Source organism: Fundulus heteroclitus, chromosome 10, assembly GCF_011125445.2.
Source record: "Fundulus heteroclitus isolate FHET01 chromosome 10, MU-UCD_Fhet_4.1, whole genome shotgun sequence".
NCBI classification, from domain to species: domain Eukaryota; kingdom Metazoa; phylum Chordata; class Actinopteri; order Cyprinodontiformes; family Fundulidae; genus Fundulus; species Fundulus heteroclitus.
The window spans coordinates 13,316,190-13,339,867 of NC_046370.1; the positions used below are offsets into that span (position 1 = coordinate 13,316,190).

The window sequence follows — 23,678 nt, forward strand, 5'->3', positions numbered from 1 at the left end:
ACTGTGTGAAAGGTGCATGTTCTGTACAATTGGTGTTAAAGCTACTGCAGGTAACTTTACCTTTACATTACATATTTCTTTTTAAACTGTCACTATGCCCTGACAGTAGAATATGAGATAGATATTCTGGGGAGTGCGGGGGAAGCTCCTCTGGCTCCTCCAAGTGGCCCAACTGCCATTTACAGAAAGACACCGCTCCTGGTCAGAAACAACCAATCAGAGCCAGGAGGAGAACATCCAGCCATCAGTATGTGACCCTCAGCTCAAACACACTTCAGTTCATAAAGTAGGGCAATTATACAAAGCAAAGAAGAGATCAACCTCTGAAAGGTCCAAGAAACTAATTATGGCTCTGCAGAAGCCTAGTCAAAGTACAGACATATCAAATTCAGAGCCTTGGGCATTACTTTAATTCTTATACTACCATGCGGTCAGCACAGACTACATTTGACAATTGTTATTTGTTTTGACTTTAAATAGATAAATCCCCCGTACTGAAAGTTATCCTTATAAATACAAGGTATTATGATAGTTGTATCACCTTAAGAATCTAAACTATTCTCAAAGCCCCTTTATGTAATTTTGGTCGTAAGAGGGCTGGACAAGATATTTTTTGTTCAAAAATCCTCCAATACAGCTTAATCAAAACAATTCTGCAAAGAAGAGTCAGCCAGATATCCTCCACAGAGATGTAAAAGACTTATCGTCAGTTGACGTAAACCTTCGATGGCAGCCAAGGGTGGCACAAGGTTTTCGGGGCCATTATATTTTTCCCCATAAGCCCGCATTGGTTTTAAAGCTTCTTATTGTTAATGAATTAAAACAATCTTTCAAGTACTCTTTGTCTTTACTAAGGTTATTTGTGACACATCCATTTGAGGGTCTGAAACATGCAGGTGTGACAGAAAAAAAAAGAAGCTAAAAATCTGTAAGGATGCAAATGCTCTCAGCACTCCATGTTCACATCTAAAAATACAGATCCTGTGCAATATTTTTTAAATAACTGTAATCACCAACACATTTAGGTATTCTTTAATAGCCAGATATAATTTAATGACAGAAAACAGTCGACCCTCCAGGTGCATTTTACTCCCTCAACGAGAGCAAACACTGCAAGCAGAGAAAATCGCAGCACACAGCACTACTCAGGGTGATTACCTTCACTCTCCATCCATACATCTCTTACGCCATATCATGTGTGTGCACGTCGAGACCCATTTCCTCTTCCTCTGCTCCCACTCAAACACTCCAGATACCCATTTTAGCTCGAGTATTTTCCCCGCCCTCCCACTCCTCTGTGTATCCATGATGCCACGATGCGCCAACGACAAAAACACACTCTCCTCCCTGTGATGGCTGTAGGCTGAAAACTCAAGCTCACTGGATTAAGAGTGTGTCAAATTGGCAGAATGTATTAGCATCACACTGATCACAGTCACATTTTCCCTCACTGGTCAATTATAAAGATAGATAGCAGAAACAACATATAAACAGCCTGAAACAGCGCCTGGACCCATTTTCTGCTTAGTGGACAGAGCAGGAGAAAAAAAAAAAAAAAAAAAAAAAAACGGTGGGGAGGGTAGAGGGAAATACGAAGAAGTGATGTTGTGATAGGAAGAAAATGCTACTTTCAGCACAGCTAAAATCAGATTGTGTAGACAGAGATGGAAGAAAGCAAAATAAGAAAGCCCATGCTGTTGCGGAAAGCTGCTGATAGGCTGAGGGCAGGTAGGGTGGGGGCCCCGAGTGGCAGAAATATGGAGGAATAGGCAAGACATGTCACCCTGATCAAATCTTTGTTTAAAGGCTGCAGAGGAAAGTGGGAGCAGCGCAGAGAAATGATATGTGACGACATGTGAGGGCACAGTGTGTGCGTCTGTTTTGGAGGAAAGGCGTTGAAAAAGGGGGAAGTCTGACACATCCAACTGTGAGACTGTTTGCAGATTACATAGCAGGAGATTATAGGCATGTTTTCCTCACGTGCTGTGTTTGCAGACATGCGTTCCTTCCTGTCAGCACAATGAAAACACTCCGATCCAACATGATCAGTGTGCCAGCAGCTGACAACTTCATAGAAAGGTGTTAAACAATCTATTTAACAGCTGCCTGATAACATTAGGCCGCTATAGAAAGGGACCACTGCAGATATGGATCACAGATGCATACCTCTCCCACTCAAATACCTAAGCAACGATTATTATTAGTAATATCACTTCATCTCGTGCACACAAGGTGCGTAAGAGCTACGCTCAGTAAGCGTTGGCATTCATGGGCCGACATTGTTTGACATGTCCAAGAAAATCTGAGGCAAATACGTGTCGTGTCGAAAACTCCACATGGTGTCTACACAGGATGAACTTCTGAAAACGCTTTTCCTTTTTACTTACCATATTTGTTGATGCATCAAGACAGGGTGGTGATGCAGACAATAATCGGTTTGCCTGTATACTGTAATCAGTCCACAGTGTAGGAGGAAGTACTGCCCTCAGACTCAAGGAAAGACGATCCCAAAACTCTGCCACCTTTCACGCTATAGATATATGACCTTATTCTAATATAAGGAACCCTTGGTGTCACTGAGAGCCTGCCACTATAAGCTATTTTACTGCCTTGGTGAAGGACGCTGTAAAAATGCTTATCGGGTGGCTTGCTGGAGTCCTGTTGCCACAAATATCCAGTATGGTTAGCAGTGAGGTAATGGACCATAGATGCATTTAGCAACTGCAAACACTAACGCACCAGCTTGAACCTCTCCTTTAATTTGTGTGTAAAAGGACAAAAATAACAAAAAAAATTATAACAACAACATATATTACTAATGCAAATTGTTCTCAGGATCTCTTCTTCTCTATGGATGTTCCATAATCAAAAAAGGATGACCATGTCATGAGTCTCCATTTTGTTCAAGACTGAATAACACGTCCTAGGATTGCCTATGCCAATATGACAATAATATGCCTCCCCACCCCTCTCTCCCACGACATCTAATTTAGGCGGTGCTTCAAGTATTCCACAGAAAACTGGGACAGTCTTTAAAGGAACAGATCCATCAGCAGTTCCCCATGATTTCTCGTAGATAGGCACACACGTGTGTTTTTTTTTTAAATAATCCATCCAGCAGCGGACATCAGTACACATCAGTGGGGAACAAAGTATGCATTACAGTGGCATGTGTTTTTGACTGACAGCACATTTTAAACTATAAGAAATATGTATCAGATATGGTGAAATCTAGGGTAAAAATTATGTAGCATAGGTATACTGATTATTTTATAACTGGTGAATATTAATGTAGGCTACACAGTTCTCAGGTTACACAAGGGTCAGTGCTTCTGATCAAACAGATAAAGTTCAGAGGCTCTAATAGGCTTTTGCTGACATTTTCTTTGCCACTTCTCATAGCAAAATTCAGGGTTTGCAGAGAGCTCCAAAAGCATCATCAGAAGGAATCAGCCAGGAGAATAGCTCTGAAAATTTTCCAAGGTAATAAACTCCTTATGTTATGGAGGAATAGTGGAATTACAGACAACAATGTTTCCCTGAATAAAAAAGAATTCTGGTCAGGGGGACAGAAGGCCTAAGGCATCAGGAACTGCTGAAATGTGGCACCATGGGAAAAAAAAACGAATTCTTCATATGACTGATTTAGAAAGCAGAGTGGCAGACCTGGCTAAATTTCGTAAAAAAAAAAACCCCGCAAAAAACACTACTCTCACATATGTGGAAACAAAACACATCTTAGGTGGCCTGGCCAGCCAGACTGACTTTTGCCTCTCCTCGATATGGCTCAAGTTAGTCTGGTTCTGCTGCCATGGAGGGATTTTTCTGGGGCTTGGTTAGCAGGCGCAAAATAAACCAATCAGAGAAACGTGACGTAAAAAAGGCCCAATCTGACTTCCGCTGTTAACATTTCACAATATAATAACATGGCGAGCCGCGGTCGAGCAGAGACTACGGTGTGTGATTGTTTTACAAGAGAAAGAGCACTAGCAAATGAAATGTGCTAGTGGGTCTTTTTAGTCAGGGTAGAATGTTTAAAAAAGTTTCATCAACAACCTCCACGCTTCTACTGTGGAGCTGGTGATTAAAAATAACTTGATTTTCAACCTGACAAGGAACCAAAGCATGTATCCAAATTTCAAGAGTGGTCTCATCAGGAGAAGGTGTGGAATGATCCGGCCAAAACTTACAGCTGAATAAAACTGAAAAAGTTTGGGATGATCAGAAGAGGGCTTTGCACAGGATATCCCCTCGCCACAGGACTGATGTGGAGCAATCTTTTTGCAAAGGGGAGTGGGCAAATATTGCCAAATTAAGATGTGCCACGCTCTCCCAGGAGACAAAAAAACAAAAAAAAAACAGGCACAGGCCACACAGCATCGTAAAGATGTTCAGCAAAACCACAGATATAAGTCTTGTGGCGCTCTCCTAGCTACACAGGACAAGAGTTACAAGGAAGACTAAAGGCAAACTTTTGCTGATCTAAGCCACCGTCTTTACTATAATTACAGGATACCCCCACTGGATCACAGATACATGGAGATACAGTGCAATACAAAAAGGTATAATTTTTCATTTCTCCCTGTTAGTATCAGTTTCATTAATAATTTCATCTGATGGACCATATAGACTGTAGTAGTCTATGTTTGAACTCTGGATGTATCACAAACTTTGTGTTGCTTTTCTTTTTTTGTGTGTGTGTTTTTGTCAATTGTGTTTGTACAGAACTTCTTCGAATTAAAGGCAGAAAAAATTCTTAAGCAATTTATCAGGGTTTCATTTTTTACATCACATTTCAACGGAGGATTGTATGGATTGCTTATTTCTAGTATATGTATTCTATTATTCTGTTATAACTAAATTATAATGTAGAGCGAATCAGATGTTACTTAACTGATCTTAAATTGACTATAAGATTTTGGAAACAACTGAACTGAATTTGGAGGGCATATAATTGAATGTGAAATTAGCATTATTTGTCTTGTATAGTGAATCTAGATCAAATTTGTAAATTTGTATTAAGCAAACCAAATTTAATTTCTATTACATAATAACGACATGTAAAATAATCTGCTGCTCTTTGCTAAAACTAGCAGTACAGCTGAAAATATCACAGAAACTGCTTTGAGCACATAAAGCAGTGAAGGATCCCCTTCAGCATTTTCTACACGCTTAAGGAACCACGAAAAGGCAACCTCCAGTTTATTTTGCTGATCAAAACTGATCTTTTCTCTTTAAATATTACAGGAAATCAGCTGAGCAACTTCCTGTTTCTGCAATACCCATAAAGGAGAAAAAACTGATTCAGAGATAAAGATTCACTTAAAAATAGTCCAAAAAAAGAGAAGGAAAAAAAGATCAAGCCTCGAAGCGTGTAGTTTTCTGAGATAAAGCCAGCATGAAATCCCATCATGTGTGGCTGTAACTGCAGCAAACAACCACCTCACCTCACTATTTCTAGATAACTCCAAAGCCCAATTTCAACAAAACAACATGAGCCACTGCTGTTACTGTTTAGGATAATGTCAGGGATAAGATTTACTGACAGTACAACAGATCCTAAACATTTTAAAGGCAAGTTATCCAGTATTAGAAAGAGGAGCAGCGCGTAACAGCATAAAAAGGTTGGAAATCCCAGACAGTGAGTGAAACTTGTGAAACAACAGGATAAATCGCTGCATCCCTTTCTACTTCTTCTGGTGCCCTGTAACCCCGGAGTCAGATGGATTGGGAGGAACTGCTGACAGCTAACATTTACATTCAACTGCTCTGTTAGTTTATACTGTTTATTTTAAGCCTTTTTGTAAAAATATCAGTCAAGTTCGGAAACAGCCACTGACGTTCGTTCCCTTGATCGATGCAGTTACTTTTAGACAAACATAAATGCTTTGTCAAGGGAAAGCTTTAACAGGGAAATAGTTTAATATGTTTAAAACACATTAACTACTAATATGTTTGCTCTCAATTATATGATGTCAGTCGAAATTAATTTTACACAACCTGGAAGTGAGAAATTGTTTACCATGTTCCACTTAGTCAACTCATTAATGGAGGTTCATTGCTATTCAGTCATGCTGAAGAAAACAGAACCTTTTCCTAAACCAAAAAGATTTGTAACAATAATAAATAACATAAATAAAAGAACAAGGAGGCAAAAAAAAATTAGAGACACTTTTGTGGCCCATTTCTCATATTTCTATTATCGATCTGAACTCATTAAGAATCATGATTAGTTTTAAAATATTATTTAAAGTCATTGTTTATGATAGGAGCAGAGGCGACATCACACAATGTGTATGTGAGAGAAGGTAATCCCTGGTTCTACTAACATTTTTAAACAAAGTTACTACAAATGTGACCATTTTAAGATAACTTCAGAATCTTGTGTTACCCATAACTGCTATTAGCGTTAATGACAGAAAACATCAGTTTAAATGTCTTTAAGTGCTTCTTTGCTACTAAGAATTGCTTCATCACTCAGTAATATTGATACCGAAGAGACTTATTGGCAGAAATTGTTTGTAACTGACATACAAAACAGATTGGATATTTGGTATTTCGGAGAGTCACAGATTTGCCAGTTAGGTTGAAAATCAGATCAGTCAGGTTAACGGCGAATTCCTTGGTGCAACTCTACAAATACCTGCTTGGATGTAATATTTTGTCCCATAAGTTAACGCTCTGCATGTTAGTAAAGCTCACCAACAGTGGTGGGGAAAAGTGTGCTGATATAAAAGAATTAAGTGCAGGAAAATCTGTTTTGTCACATCAGATATTGTCTTCTCGATTTCAGCAATATCACAATCGCATTTTATTACAGGCCTAGAATAACATTTTTGTATTGTTTTTTTGTATAAAATAGAATATGATTGACATGCAAGTTAATCTGAGATAATGGATTTTAGAGTCAGTAATCAGAAATGCAGAAATCCTGCAGGCAAATTTGCTTCTCCATACCATAAATTACTGCCTAGATGAAAATGATCCCCGGACATATTTTCAGGACATGAAGCAGAGCTGGATCATTGTTTGTATTTTCTGTACGCTAGAAACTACAGGTGTTGGAAACTACAGCCATAATCTAATCTAATCATATATTACAACGCTTTCACTCTTTGGTTGAGCTGAATCTGGTGCTCCCCACACACAATGGGCAAGAAAAAATGTCAATGTCAAAGATTCACATGAGAAAAACTAATCAAACCTAGAGCCGAAATGGCCAAAGCTAAGATTGTATTTCATGATTTGCAGCTGTGGCTGCAACACCCATCTTATCTCACTTTTTCAGCATAACTTTAAAGCCATTTCACACACACACAAAAAAAATCAAACCGACAAGAATTACTGTTAAGAACATTTCATAGTTCTGCAAAAAGAAACTAAGGTCTTAAAACGCTCAAAAACCTGACACTGAAAACCAAAAGAAATCTTTTTTTTCTGACAGTGAAACAGCTTCCATGCTTTTAAAAGACAGCCAAGCCAAGACATTCAAAAATTTTGCTCTTTACCTCAAGGTGTGATGTTGAACAGCACGAAAAAGGCTTGAAACCCCAGAGAGAGAATGGAATTTGTCAGCAGACATCTGAAACAGCAGCAATAAACTGCAGCATCAACTCTCTACTTCTTGAACCACTATAACCTCAGATTCTAAGGATCAGGGGAAAAATAGCTGAGTGCAAAAAAATCTACACTAAACTGTTCAGTTTACACTGTTTCATTTTCTTACATGGAAAATATGTCAAGCGTGGAAACAAACCACTTTTTTGATGCTTTAACATACCTAATGTTTATTAAAGTGAAATCTGCAACAGCGAAGTAGTTTCAAAGCGGCAATGAATTTGCAACATTATCCAAGAGGTATAAATAGCTGAACTCATTCCAAAAGTGTAAAACTTTGCTTTTTTTGTCAGGGAACTTATTCATCAAAAATTATTTTTACAGATTGTCTGCTGTGCTTTTTAAAAGAAAAAAATATATATTTTTCTGAACCAAAGAAAAGGATTAGCCTTGGGAAACAAGACAGAGTATAATAATGGGCAAATAAGCATGTTGTTTTTTCAGATGATTTCTGATGGTTGTCTTTTGTTTCTTTGTATTTATTTATTTATTTTTTACTTTTAACCTGCTGAAACAGATTTCTTAAGCACCACAGACAAATATATCTTATTCCAAAAGTAACAATTTCAACCTAAAGAGATATTAATGAACTTGGATATGGTGTGTTCATCAATCAGGGAAAAAGAAATTGTAGATCTGAGAATTTCCGATCAGACAGTCACTGATGTGCCGATTAAGTCACTGATGTGTCTATTGTCCAGACAGGTCTCTACAGAGACCTGTCTGGACAATATCTGGTGCAAATTAATCTTTGTAGTGCCCCCCATTCATGATCTGCGTGCCAACACTTTATTTGGCTGGTTGGATGGACTTCTTGCTGCAGATTTTGCTAAAGCCCACTGAAAGTGGTGAGGACATCATGACGATAAAAGAGAGAGAATTCCAAGAAAAATCATATAATCACAGTGGACATTTAGATCGTAATCTTCAAATATTTCACATCTTTACCCTATATCTTGCAGCCACTTCTTGCAGAATATTTAGTTGTATATAATATGACCTGACATGTATGGCCGAAAAATATATAGCAAACATGTCACCTCAATATATGTTTACTATTGTAAATGACTGCTTAGAATTAAATAATTGTTGGCTGTTATATTCAAAAAGTCGGGAATTATCCCTTTGTAATTCAAAAATACAGTTTCTATGCTGCCAACTAAATGAAGTCTTACTGCAGTAGAAACTACAGCTGACACATCAGACAGCCCCAAGATGCTGGAGGTCTCAGAGTGTTGGAAGCATCATAATGACAGATGAGCAAGAGATAAATGGGAAAAAATTGGTTTTATCACAACAGATATCTTTGCGGTAATAGTTATCATCAATGTCACCATCACATCATTTTCTAATATCATGCCGCCCTGCAGGCAAGAAGTTCTTCTGAGGTAGCTGCTCTTGCACTCAGAGCGCTGTAACGCAGACATCCTGCAGGTGTGAGGTAAAACCTGCATATATCATTTTAATGCCATGCAGATAAATGCATAAGAAATCATGCTGATCATTAGGACTAATCTCATCACTTCACTATATTTAAAATATTTCCTTTTTACTTAAGGTAAAGGCCATCCCGTTGCTTTTTCAAACACATGAAGGACAAGTAAATAGTTCACAGATAAATGTCAGCCTGTTCTGAATAAAACCTGAATCCGACGCATAAGGCTGCGCTTAAGCCAGTATGACGTTAAAATGACATGTAGCTGTGATGCAGGAAACAGGCACCTTACTTCACAATCTGTGAGATGTACCACACCGGGAGTTATTTTTAAGAGAACGTTTCAAAAAAGGTTTAGAAGTCTAAAAAAGAATGGCTAAACCTGAGCTTTGAAAAGCTGAAAAAGGTTACCAACAGGAAATAAACAAGTCTTTAAATGCAGCAGCCGCTACACAAGGCAAGGCAAGGCAAGTTTATTTGTATACCACATTTCAGTAACAAGACAATTCAAAGCAAATTCTTGTTTCATGACCAGGCAGAGCAGGCATAAAAATGCCTGTTCATTGCAGACACATAATAAAACTCAGACTTAGCAGTCATCACTTCCAACTTTTTCTTACACTGGTAAAACCCCAGACTCTGAAAGGTGGAGGAAAATTGCTGACTGCATTAACATAAACTGTTTGCTTAGTCTCTGTTTTTGTACAGACCATATGTCAAGAAAGGATGTAACTACTATTTTTGTATTTATTCTATATTGATGTGTTTTACTTATCAGTACTTGATGATTGCTAAAGTGAAAGCCATGAAAGTTAAGTTTGTTATTCAAAATAAAATAAAAAACTATATTTTTTGTCCTTGAAGGTATCATGAAAGGAAATGACCTAACTCAAGCTGGAACTGAAAGATTTGGTTTCTCTGTCAGTCAACCTTATCAAACTATCAATTAATCATACACTTCGTTTATTAAATTTGTCATGTGTAATTTAGGCACCAAACTCAAGTTTGCGAGGGGTTTAATGGAAACTACAAACAAAATAAAGTGGCAATTCTAAGAGATAAAGAGTGCAATCCGTTTCACAAATAAGGAAATGCTAACTCTTTCAAGCACATCAGCATCAAATTATTATCATAGCTTAGAAACAATTGGCAACGACTGTGTAGCGTTATTCTCATGATATTCTGACTTTAATCTCATAATATTATGACCTTATTTTTGTGATGTTCTTTAATGTTGCACACTTTATATTATCACTTATTCCCACACATTTCTGTATCAGACAAAGATAATCTGGGTAAATACAAAATCTGTATCAAACGGATCTAAAAAATAATAAAATGTTCTTAAAGTTAGTGTATTTGTCCTTGATTTGAGCAGGTAAATAAGATTATCTGCCAATGGAATGAGTATTTTGACCCTAAAATAAGATAATTAGACATCCTGCATTTGAAATGATGGAGATGAGTTGTTCCTATTTTAAGTGCAAAAATCTTATTCCATTGACAAATCATCCTATTTACCTACTCAAATCAAAGACAAATACTCTCATTTTAAGAACATTGTACTTATTTCTAGTTCCGTTTTTGCAGTGCAACAGGAAGCCCCAAATGATAGAGCAAGAGAAATTATAAAGACACAAGAACATTCCAGATGTAAAACCTCTGCTGGTCGTCCTTTAAGTCCTCAACAGCAGCGCAGTACTGGAAAAACAAGGGATGCAGTGCAGTAAATACATTCAAAAGTGTTGCTTTTGAATGTTTAACTGTTTTTTTTTTTCTCTTTGTTTTGTCTTTGAAACTCTCCCAGTAAACTAGATGACAGAATGAGTTGAAAAATCATAAATCAATTTTCTAAATAATACATTTCAAAAGAGGCATGTCCATAATGTTTCCACAATTACCAATAAATCAAAGCTCGAAATTATATGCACGTTAATTATACTCAACATGGGAAAAAAGGCTGTGATTCTTCTTAATTTTTAAACTTTTTTCCCAAAAGCATGTGGACAAGAGCCTCAAGTCAAGGGTTGTGCAGTGATTATTATGCGTCAGCTGGCAGCAAGCTATTCAATCTGAACCAAGGTAGCGAGTAGCTTCCTATTTTATTCATGTGAGCCTTTTGAGGAACGATCAAACATTAGATGTCAATGCCAGGATTCATCTGGCTCAAACTGTCAAAGATTGGTTCAGGGAGAATCAAACATCTGTCCCGACCTAAAACCCTCTGAGAATCTTTGGGTCGGTTCTAAAGGGTTTTTCCCGGGAACCTGTTTTGCCAAAGATCAAAAAGATTCATGTAACTCAAGATGCAAATGACTGCAGAGACGAAGGATTTCCCGATCCAGTCCCAGACGGTGGATGGAGGTCACAAGCAAGAGAGTTTTAAATCTGGTTGGAGAAGGGTATTTGCATTTTGGAAAGGCTACAAGATCCCAGGTTCAAATCCCTCAGACTGCCACTCTGGGCCCCATAGAAAGTCTCTCAGTTCCATACAGCTTCCCAAGAGATGTGGGTAAATGCAAAGGACACATTTCATGGCACTGTACAAGTTTGCAATGACAAAATTGATTAATATTAAAACTCAAATCTTGACTGGTGTACCAACTATGACTTTATGTTAACCACAACCTTAGTGATCTGCCAGCCATGACTGGCAGCCAGATTTTGAAAAGAAGACCCAGGCGTGTGCAGACAGCTGGCAATAGTATATTATATTATGGGCAATTCTTATTATTTTGCTGATCCAATGAGTGTGGGCTTTCATAAGAATCAAGGTGTTTATTGTCCTCCACAGAGAATTTCTGTTACGTATATAATTAGATGAACTCGATGTTCCAACCAGATACAGAGTTATGATTCTTTTAAAAAGGTTTATTGAGAAAAGGGTGAATACCGGCAGCTGATGAGACCGGCAGGAGACCAGAAAGCACAGATAGCGGCGTGAACCGAGCCAGAACAGGAGCAGCAGACAGGATCAGACTGAACCAGGAACTTGCAGGCAGTGGCAGACCAGAACCAGAGACGATGGCAGGGGCAGACCAGAACAGATAATGCCGGCTGAGGGAAAACCAGAACGGGCAGAGCAAGCAGCTGGAACCCATGGGGAACAAGGCAGACTTCGAGCAGCACACTGACACTGGAAGCGCACGTCGGTGAGGGCTGAATACGAACAGGGAAACAGAGTCCAGCTGGCTGAGCAAAGAGGAACTAGTAGAAACACAGCAGCAGTGCACATGAGGCAAGACGAGACGTTCTGGCAGTGAGAGGCAGGTATAAGTAGGCATGTGAACAGGTGAGCAGAGTGGACTCTAGTCACTGCAGCAGGTGGAGCTGATCAAGAGCAGAGTCAGAGGTGGCTGGGCTGGTTCTGGAAAAGTCCGGAAAAGTCCAAAACAAACAAAGAAAAACCTAAATCATGACAACATCGCAGTGAAAGCTAGACTGTGCTGGCTGCTGCATCTCCCGGTCAGTCTGTGCATCTTGACCTGCTCTGTGTGCTCACATTCACAGCCTATTCTAGTAATATACTTGGTGATATTATTGTTTGATGGAACAGAAGCAGTTTTAGTTAGACATAAAAAAAAAACGCAACTCAGTTTTCTTGCAAAAACAAACGATTTTGCCAACATTTTCAATAAAACTCTGTCACTGGGAAGGAAATAAAGAGTTTTAATTGTTATTCTAAGTCATACAGTCATCGCAACATTGATCGCCTTTTTTGCATATTGCATGTCTTTCAAATATTGTGCAGCTCTAGTTCAAAGCAGGGTGAACAGTTTATGAATGTCAATGTGTGATGAACTGAAACCACATTGCAATGCCTTACATGAACCAGCAATTGTACTCTAACAAACCTGCCTACTCACATTACCTTTTAGTTTGGTCTCTGTTACTGTTATATCCACTAGAATTATCTTGTTACTGAAATGTGCTATACAAATAAGCTTGCTTTGCCTTGCCCAGATCTGAAGGTCAGGTTTTAGGAAAGACCAGAACACAGACAAGGGCTCGGGAGGCGCATGATGAGTGAAAGAGGATTTATTAAAGGAATGATCATGGCTTACAGGCAGGCAGGGATGACAGGAACCAGGAGCATGGCACCAATGACAACAGGACGGGGTAGAATCATGGATGAAGATGGAGGACCTGACAACTGGAAGTGGCTGAGCTGATAATATATATATAGGAGGGGAGACAGGATGAGTAAAGGGCTGGGGTGAGATGAGGGTAATTAAGCAGAAGGGAAAGGGGGGTAGTGAGCTGGCGAGGCAGAAGGAAAACTCAATCTAATGCAACGGCCTGATCTGAGACAAAAACGTAACCAAACAGAACAAAAATAATATTTAAGATATATACTAACAGCAAGCTGAGCAGGTGATAAAAAAATCGAGAATCTAGGGGTGAACAATACAAAAGTACAAATAAACTGACTGCAGGATCCCCAGGTAGCTACCATAAGTAATCACACCCCTGGGGATCCGGCCACTGAATTACGCCCAACCATTATTAGTGTCACAGACATGAGGTGGGTTTCCAAAAACAAAAGCTAAACTGCTTGAAAACACAGTTTCAGCCCATTAATACGGGTTTGAAGATAAATGTGGTCAGAAAAGCGTAGTAAAAAAGAAAAGAAGTGTAATCACTTCTGCAAGGCACTGTACCAGCCGTAAGACCCAATCACACCTCCAGTCTATTTTTGTAGGCAACTGGTTTAAAAGTAGCAGTCCTAATCCATGAGTTAGAGTCCTGGTAATTTAGGAAAAAGGATTTGGTTTCTGGGGTAAAATACACACTGAAGGCATTTATTCAGACAAGGTATTTACCTGCAGCGGCATGTCGCAGCAGATTATTCTCTGCTCTCTGAGGCCTGATGGTTGACATTAATGTCATCTGAAGGTTGCCCTCTACTGGAGAAGTCACAGAGTAAAAAATACCTCGAGAAGGTAAAAATGTAAAACAAAAAAAAATAAAGAAAAGAAAAAAAACATCTATGATCCACTCTTTAAGGAAAATATCAATTTAAAGTCTTCAGAACAGAGAAACCGGCTGAATGTGTGACAACAGCAGAAAGACCTTGAAGTAACCTCGTGCACTTCAAAATTCACATCCCCAAGACAATTCCCAACACCTCCCTTTACAGACTGATGGATGCAACAAAGTCTGTGAAAGGTTTTCCCTCATATGTTCGGGGGGGAAAAACATTTTTTTTTTAAATGTCCCAGGAACTTCTTTCGCTGAACTACAAACGAAAGATGAAAATGACGGCGGATTGCAAAGCGCCAGCACGAAAAGAAACCCCCTGCTTCCAAATTTACCGACATCGAGCAGAAATGTAAAAAAAATCTGAAGGCTGTAGCCTGAAACGTTGATTGGCTCAGGGAAACAACTGGCTGGGATTCTTCAAAACAATATACACAACAGGGAACTACAGACCTGCTTCAAAGAAACCTTTAAAGTGTGTCTCGGAACAAGAAACAGCCTATTTCTCCACACAAAGCCAACAAAGCTTCCAGGCTGCAGCAAACCCTCATAATACAGCATGATTTTGACCAGGATTCTAATTAAAAAAAAAGGTTAAGTAAAAATACTAATCTCCATTCTCTTCCTGGTCGCTCCCAAAGGCACCGAGTGTTTATATTTGAATTCTGGCAAATTGGTTTGTTGTGACCCCTTCTTTTTTTGATAATTAGATATAAATCCTATCAAAACTATAGACAAGTCTACCCCCAATATGGTTTCATAGTATAGTGGTGCAGACAGTCTGTATGAAACCCCCTTTGTCATTTCAAATTTCAAACTCCCCTGAATATATTCGGGTTCAAATCTTCCCTAAATAATGAATCTTACTTTGTTGTCACGCTGATGACACAAAGATTTTCATACCCCGAATCCTCAAGACCCTGTTTTAAAATGCATTAAAGAAGTAAAATGCTGCATGGATAATTTTCTTCTTCAAGTCGGAGATGCTTATTTCACTTAGCACCACTGTAATTTAATCCCACATAATCCCCCAGGAGCAAGACTGCACAGCTCTGAGCTGAAGAGACCCCCCCCTCCGCCCAGAGCCCCCAACCTGCTGGGAAGGAACGAGCCCGCCGTGGTCTCTTGAACACAGAGGGACCAAGGGAAAGCCTGAGTATTCATTAAGTCAAGTATGACGAGACTGAACTGGAACAGAAAGAAAATAGGCTCAGTTTAGAATTGGGTGTTCTCAGATTCTCAGTCATCCAGGTCATGATGAATCCAAAGTAAAAAAAAAAAAAAGGGTTGAAAAATAAAACAACCGGATTTCTTTTCTGAAGCGGAAGACGTTTTGCTTCCCATCCAGGAAGCTTTCACAATTCTAAATGTCTGGAGTAGTGTGGAGTTCCCAGGTTTATTGACCTGTGAGGCCTTCGCTGGAGCTTAGCTTGACATGTAGGTTAACCTGGAACTGATCGCCCCAACAATGGAGAGTCATTAGGCTCATCGTTTGCCTGGCTGCCAGGAAAAATGTTGTGGGAATGTGACCTCTTCAGCTTCAGAAAAAAAAGTCCAATTGTTTTATATTTAAACCTTTTTTTTTATTTATTCAGAATTGGGTGCAAATTTAAAAGAATATTCTAATTTCATTCTATTTCTTATTTAAAATGTAAACACTAGTTTTCAAACGTTGTTTATTAAATATATCTATAATTTATGGATTTGTCTGGTTTAAATCCAATTCATCTAATATTAACATCTAAACAATTAAAAGTGATTAAGTCAAATGGAATGGAGCGCCTGCATATTAATATATGCAGGCACGGTGCCCAGACAAACATGCATCTTAATGGTAAACAAGGGAAAACATGTCTAACCCTAGAGTGCTTTCAGGAGCCTTTTTTCAAGCGCCCAGTGGAACAGCCTGTTTAGCTGCTCATGCGTGGCACATTTGCTGCAAAGCTTCATATTGAAACCTTACAGAGCTGCCAAAGCTCTGTTTATTATCACCTAGCTTGAAGTACTTCACCTAAGTACTTTTTTTTTTAAAGCAGACGAAGCCAACCAATTGCCATCACTAAACTCTGCTGATGTGTGCAGCACACACAGACACATAGTACCCCTGCAGACTGCACCCAAGGAGGTGCTTCCTCACAGAAAGTCATTTTTGAGATAAGCTGTCATGACTTTTGGAAATTTAAAAAGATCAAAACGATCTGACAGGAATAAAAGCTCATGTCAACAAATCCGTATAGTCAATGCACAATGATGCCAACAAATATCAGGAGGCCCCAGGTATTCGGATAATTGTTGAATAATGAGATCATGACATTTGTTCAAATTGACCAATATTGTCCTCGTATTGTGCTCTAACCCTCACTGACGAATCAATGCTTTCACCTTTCAACTTATCACTTTACCGTAAAAGACAAATACAGCACCTACACTGCTGCACCGATCTTTTGTTCAGTTCCCATTCATGATCAGCACCCTAAGATACCAGGCTGGATGTATTAATTTAGCGTAACAAGTTCGGTTAACCTGGAATTAGAAATCCAGATTTCCCATTCATATTGATTCTTCAGTGCAGATTCTTTTAGCATAATATATGTCATTAAAATGCAAGACACTATTCTCAGAAGTCCTGCAGACACTTTTGTAAAAGAGTTCCAGGCTGCATGACTCTGTCCTTAAATAGCTTTTGGAACAACCCTCCATCCAGGATTTAAAATGGAAAGTCTTTTTAAACAAGGACCCAACGTTTGCTAAATGATACAGATGCTTCTTAATCATTATTAATTTGCCATTCTTTTGAATGACTTACTCATTCTGCACAATAAACCATATCAATGATAGTAAATCACGCTTCGAACAACAAAGAAGGGAACGGCATGAAAGCGTACTGCTCGCAGTCACATTCAAACATATCCGACTCGGGTTGTGTCACTGTTTCCGTGACAGGTCAAGCATATTTAGAGTGCGGGTTTTTATTCGCGCATTAAGAAAACTGTTATTCCCCTTTGATTCCAACAACTATTACTAATACACGGGAGTTTTCAATGAATGTTTGAATCCTGCCAAAAGTTGCAGAGCTCAGGTCATCAACATTGGATAACATCTGCTGGTTAAAAGAAAAGCAGATCAGCTGCAACCGAAGCCGATTATAGGAGGACAAAAAAGAAGAGAGGAAGCTTTCTTTTCATCACTGCTTTTTCTGCCACGAGACAAGATGAGAAGAATTTTAAAAAGTGCCTCCGTGTATAACGGAGGGAAAGGACACTGGAAGACATTACCTTTTTTTTACGTAGAGAAGCCCCTCTTCTCTTTAAGTTTTTGCTTGCACATTGCGGTAGACTAATGACTTCTTTTGGATCCGGAAGCTCACCGTCTTTGCTCGGCACGAAAGGCTTCAGAGAAAAAAAAACTAAACGCCGATTTCAAGGGGAAAATGCACAACGCAATATCCATAGCTCAGACATTCGACAAACAAACGAGATATTCCTGAATCGGCTGTACAGTCAGCTCTCCTGAGACGGTGGCAGCAATCGGTCCTATTGAACTCTGCATCGTTTGCACTGGCGCTTTCCTCCATCTGCCCTTCATCTTTTTGTCTACATCCTTCCAGATGTTTTTTCAGGCTGACAGGGGAAAACCAATGCTCCTCGGCTCTCTTGACAGATCCTCTAACAAGTCTCCCTTCCTTTTTTTTTTTTTTTTTTTTTTTTTCCAGCTCCTCAGTGACTGGTGATTCCAGAAAGCTTTGTTACCGCCACCTCCTGCTGCTCGTCAGCCCCTCACAGACCCTCCAGGGAAGGTAAGGAGGGTGCCGGCGTGTCAAGGAGCTGACATGGCTCGCCCGATCCTGAAGCACAAAGAGATAAGTTTGAAATGTTCAAGGGGAAGTGGCTGTTTAAAACTGCAAGCTTCATATTTAATCTTTCGCGTTATTTCTCAGCGAGACAGAATGCGGAATGCGACGGCTCTGATATCGACAATGCTGAATTTGATACCGAATGCATTTTTTAAAGACATATCTCCCAACGTTTTCCAAGAGATAAGACTGTTCCTCTTCTGAAAGGTTTGTGCAGCGAGCGGGGAAAGGGAGCGGGGGGTATCATGTAAATCAATGCTGATTAAAGATAGTGTTTGGCCTCCATTTTAGTCTCAGCCAGCCCTAAAATCTGCTGCAGCACCAGCTCGTGCTGCTCATGCATTATAATTAAATTTAAATCACAAAGATAAGAGTGGGTTTCTGGAAGATTAAACCACAAGGCCGATAATACCTCACCCTACAGGGAAGGCATCTTCTGCTTCCATCTGAAGATGAAAATGTTTCCATTATGCCGACTATGTAAGTGAGCTCCACTGTTATTGGCATCCCGGGTAAATGTGTAAAAAAGCTTTCGAATAAATCTATCATTTATTGCAGCAGCATGATCTCACAAAATAATTTAAGGTTATCCAGGATTAAATTACAGTTACATAAATAGTATCCCAATTATAGGCATCCCATACTTCCTCAAAAACACAGATAAACCGAACCACTGTTGTAATTTATACTCCAACATCATGAGGCTTAAGGAAATTTGTAATCCATGATTTCCAGTTCTCCTGAGGTATAAAGATGTAACAGAGGATTATTGCTGCAATATATCCTGCTGCTACATATGCTTCCAATATCCATATGGGTGACCCAAATACTTTGTTTCGTTGTCTTTTTTTTTTACAGTTGTTTCAAGCGCTTTGTGCAACTAGAGCAATTAGAAATAAATGTGCTGTATGAATACATTTGACCTTAACCTATTGTCTTACACATGACTTTTCTGTACATATAAAATGTCTTTATTTTGGTTTGCTGCTGCGTTCCTGACAAGTTTCTGTTTCTTTTACATTCTTGTTATAAACTTTTCTATTCTTTTAATTATTTTATATTGCACACACTTGCATTTATAATATTTCTCTTTTGTCTCTTCTGCTTTTGCTCGGAGCGTTGCAACAAAACTACAGATCTACGCTGTTCAAGTCTGTCTAAGTCTATTGCTCATAACCACTCTACCAAATGGAAACGTTAGGAGAGTGTGCCAATCAAGTAAGGTGTGCCAAATTTCAGGAGCCACAAAATGACCCAAAGAAAACTCCTACTTGCATGCACTCGCTCATATCTAGTCAGAGCAACAATTCAAAAGTTTAACTGCAACTAACAAGGTTCAGGAGGAGCAACGCTCATGCCGCTAGCGAGCGTGGGTCGGATGATGAGGGACGTTAAAGAAAATCTCCCAAGTTTTCTTTTTAGCAAACTACAGGTCTGCAAGTCTCCATAACAACCACTAGACCAGGGGTGACCAGCTCCAGTCCTCGTGAGCCGGCGTCCTGCACGTTTTAGACGGTCCTCTGGTCCAACACACTCAAATAAAATGAATGGCTTATTGCGAGGCTTCTGCATGGCGTGATTACATACTAAGGAGGTAAATCAGCCTTTATTCATTAAAACTTTATATTTCCAGGAAGGAAATCCACAGAGATCATTGATGTCTGCCACAAAGGATGTCCTGGCCAAGATACATGCACTGAATTTCACTAAATCAGATGCACTGGACAGATCTAAAACGTACAGGGCACCAGCTTTTTAAGATTACAGTTGGACACCACTGTCCTACTTTTGCATGCAAAAACACTTTTAAGACCTTCAATCAGACATGTTTGGAATTTGCCAAACTTTGCTATGGTCAAACTAAGAGTGACCCTTCAGGTGGGTTCAGCAGGAAACTAAGATGGTGTGGGTTCTGTGATACGTTGGGCTTATTTCGCATCCCAAAGCTCCCGGCAGCCCTGTTAGAGAGCATTTCTCTTTGACTTTTGGAAATATCAGAACATTTCAACAAAAAATCCGGTAGCCTCCACCGGAAAACTGAAAACAGGTCATCACCGTCACAGTCTTTCATAAGGATACTGAAAGAAATTAACACAAATGTTTAACCAAACACAAAATTACCTCCTTCTCCTAGCATCTCAGTCCGCGGTCCTAAATTCTACTTGTGAGGTCAGCTGAAGAGAAGTAAGTTTAAGAGCGGACCCAGCAATCTGGACAAACTAGAGAGATTGTGCAAAGAAGAAAGGAGCCCCATTTCTATATGCTCCAACACTGTGAAATATTCCAGAGGACTAGGGGATGATCAGATGGTGAAATCAGGTTTTACAAAGCAAAACAAAAAAACAGTAAGGATAACAATATTTGTGGCAAGAGGGATTTTGTTAAATCAATAATTCGTTCAGTGTGTCTTATGTTCGTCCATCACTGTGTGTTTTGGCCCATCTGCAAAGCAGGACAGATCCCGACCGCGACAAACAATCAGGATTGCAGAGAGGATCATCAGGGCCGACCTTCCCTACATCCAGACTTAGGAAAAGGAAAAAGGCTACCAACGTCTCCGCAGACCCCACACATCCTGCACACAAACCGTACAGGCTTTTACCCTCAGATCGGTGCATCAGAGCGATGCTTTCAAAAGCCAGCTGCCGCAGAAAGACAGTTTCTTCCCCTAGGCTGTCTCTCTGATGAACACAATTGACATGTTGCAGCCTGATTAGTCAGCGATACTAAAGTGAAACAAAACAAGCATCCTTCACTTTCACAACCTCCCCTTTTTCTTTTATACACAGAACAAAATGGCTGTACATTGTTAGCACTATCACCAAAGCCAGATTCCTTGATTATGCACAATCATGGTCATTTCTTAAAAGAATCCCCCCCTCAGAGTAAAGAAATGTCCAAGTCAAAGCTATGGAGGGTGCTTTATTTTTAAAATATTTCTTTTATACAATGGTGAAAAACTAAATTATATTAAAAAAACAGCATGGGTGAACATCTCAGCAAATAAAATCTGACATCCAGCCGTGCAATGCTGAGGAAATTAAAAATAAAACAAGAATAAAGTTCATCCTCAGAGCCTAGTTAACGTGTTAAATAATAAAGCGAGGGTTCCTACACAGATTCCATTAAAAAAAATCAAACACATCCGCCAACATTTGACAACGCTGTCCAAACGTTTATTGTGACTTGGTTCCATTTTTTCCCCCACAAGATATGGGATTCAGTAAGCTTTAAGAATAAAAACAGCTCTTGAGGCATCAAAGCTAGAAGAGTTTTAAATTATTTTGACCAAACAAAGCCAGTTGGCTGTAGATGAATGCTTGCTAAAGATGAAAACAGCCACCATTGAGCAATATTGATTAGGTTTATAGACCAGCCCAGAGGGAGATGACAACGAAACTGATGATGGAACTGGGGGCGATGCAAAAACCACTTTCACTACATAATCATCTTTTCTCAAAACGATGGTTTTGAGAGAAATAAACTTGAATCATAGAGATTCCAGCGGCTCATGGCTTCAATAAAACTTGTTTGTAATCTGTCTACAAGTAATCAACGTCTTTTAAACAATTTAAGATATGGAAGAGTTTGATTTTGTGATGAGGTCAATGAAAGATGGGAAGGAGCTGCTTTTCCATGTCTTTTTGTTTTTTTTCCCATACTTATCCAGACATGGAAAATGGTGAAAACAAATGTTTTTCTTGCAGTGAGCTGTAAAGGTTATGACAGGACAATTTGAAAGACTGAACAAATGCTGTATGACTTGTTTGGGAGGTTTGAAAAACAGCCTCTTCTCCCTAAAATGAGTTTGGCAGAAGGAATGTGCAGAACGTAGAGTGACACCAATCTGACTGGTCAGGTTAAGGTTTGTATGAGGCTTTGCAAATGAGCCTGGGGCTCTTTTTGGGACCTGGGCACCCTGCAGGCATTGAGTCAACTGTGAACTGTTGTGTATACCAGAAGAAGTGAGAAGCAGTCATCATGCTGTTTATCAATATTGTGAAAATAAACTAACTGTGCAAGATATATAAGAATTGTGATTTTTTTGTGACATGGATTTGTGGCTGATGGTGTTTGTAAAACCCACAAACCGAGTGGGCCTATTGTTGGGATTGTACTTTTGGCATATTTTTCCACTAGTTTAATGAAAACATCACTGAAAATCTATATAATTTAACATTTTTTGGCCGTTTGGTGAAAAATAATAAAATAAAAACATTTCTTGATGCAATTATGAAGTCACCCATTAAAAGATTAAACTATTTAAAGACCAGCATTTCTGAAGTCTTGAATCCAGTAACATAGTCACAGTCATACAATGTTGCTGAAAGTAGTTTTTATTATTATTATTCCTTTCACTGTCACTTTTAGCATTCTCGCAATAAATAGCCCAACATTTTGAGATGCAAATTTAGGCCAGTTTCACTCGCCAAAATAATCTAAAGTCAAATGTAAGGCCATCAGGCCAACAGCTGCAGCTTGACCCAAACTGGGTCATCAAAGGAACAATTATCCCAAAAACAGGAGCAATTTCACAACAGCACAGTTTAAAAGGAAAAGAACCAAGGTGGTCCAATGGGCCCATTCTGTGGTGGGTCCTTATAAGAGCTCTGCGTCAACAAATGGCTGAAAGTCTTCAAAATAAGCATTTATTTATTACCACATCTGTCCAGTGAAATCTGTGGGGGGGAAAAAAACGGTAGCTCATGCATGCATTGTTGGAGCCTGTGTGTAAAAATACAAGGATACACTATAACTGCAAGAAAGAAACATTGAGGGAAATATTTTCCCCTCTAACTGCCTACAAAAGCGTGCTTCTATATTTCTGAACCACAGCAGCAATATTCAGCCGTCTCCGGCTGCACCATTTTCCATCTCTTCCTGTCCAACCAACAGAAGCCTTTAGAAAATCCATCAATAGCTCTCTTTCACACTAGCCCAGATGTCGACTCAGAGAGCCAGAACATCAACAGTCTCTCATCCACACAGGCAGTAAACAAGCTCTGTGGACACAACCCACACCACCACTCACACCCCCGTCCTCAGACACTCAGTCCTGCTGATATCTGCTCTAAATGCATTTCAAAAGACACTTCTCCAGCCTTTTCAGAAGGACTGCAGCACTTTCAAACTGATTATTTAGAGTGGACCAACTCAGCTTTATCTTCAACCGAAGCAAAGGAGAAGAAATAAAGAACTTGCTGTAAGAGTCTGCCCCAATTTCTTTCTTTTTTTTTTTTTTTTTAGATTCATGCACTGCAGAATTGCCCTGCTGCAGAAGATTCCACTTAAACGATGTACTTGAACTCAGCTCAGTCACATTGAACTTAACGTCTGAATCCATGCAAACATAGACAGCGACATGCTTAATAAGAGGAACAGTGGTTGTCAACAGACGCAGTTTCCCAGCACGTCAAAGAAAGGCACTCAAGTTAGAAATACCTGCAACTACAGAACGGACGGAGAGAGAGGGGACATGCCTGGGAAGGAGAAATTTCCCATTCTCCGCCTTGATAAAACTGTTTACTGTCCTTTACGCCACAGTCACTTTCTTATCTTCTTTTTTTCCTTACAACGCCTAATATCCTGTCCATGCACTCCTCTACTGTTGTTCCTTCTTACTCTGTTTCTTCTCTTGGTCCAGGCTTATCCCTTTCCTCTGAGAGCATCCATATCCCAGCTTCTGGCGCAGCTTTGTCAGCATGTGTGAAGCGCTCGGCAGGACGGGGATGCTCCGTCTGTGATGGGTATGAGAGCACGCCGGAGTGCAGAGGCGCTTTTAACCATGTCTTA

General features: G+C 39.5%; 1 protein-coding gene across 9 annotated transcripts in view; it reads right to left on the minus strand.

Moving 5' to 3' along the window:
- zgc:114120 (uncharacterized protein LOC619267 homolog) overlaps positions 1 to 23,652 on the minus strand; it is a 142,675-nt gene extending 119,023 nt beyond the window's left edge. For 8 of the 9 annotated variants that reach the window (XM_036142053.1, XM_036142050.1, XM_036142052.1 and 5 more), the window contains exon 1: positions 23,508 to 23,652. In XM_036142053.1, the coding sequence (XP_035997946.1) occupies positions 23,508 to 23,589 (82 nt within the window). In that variant the 5' untranslated portion in view covers positions 23,590 to 23,652. Of the gene's footprint in view, positions 1 to 23,327 lie in introns of all 9 variants that reach the window. The other variant, XM_036142055.1, reaches the window with a different exon arrangement.
- Positions 23,653 to 23,678: the final 26 nt, after the last annotated feature.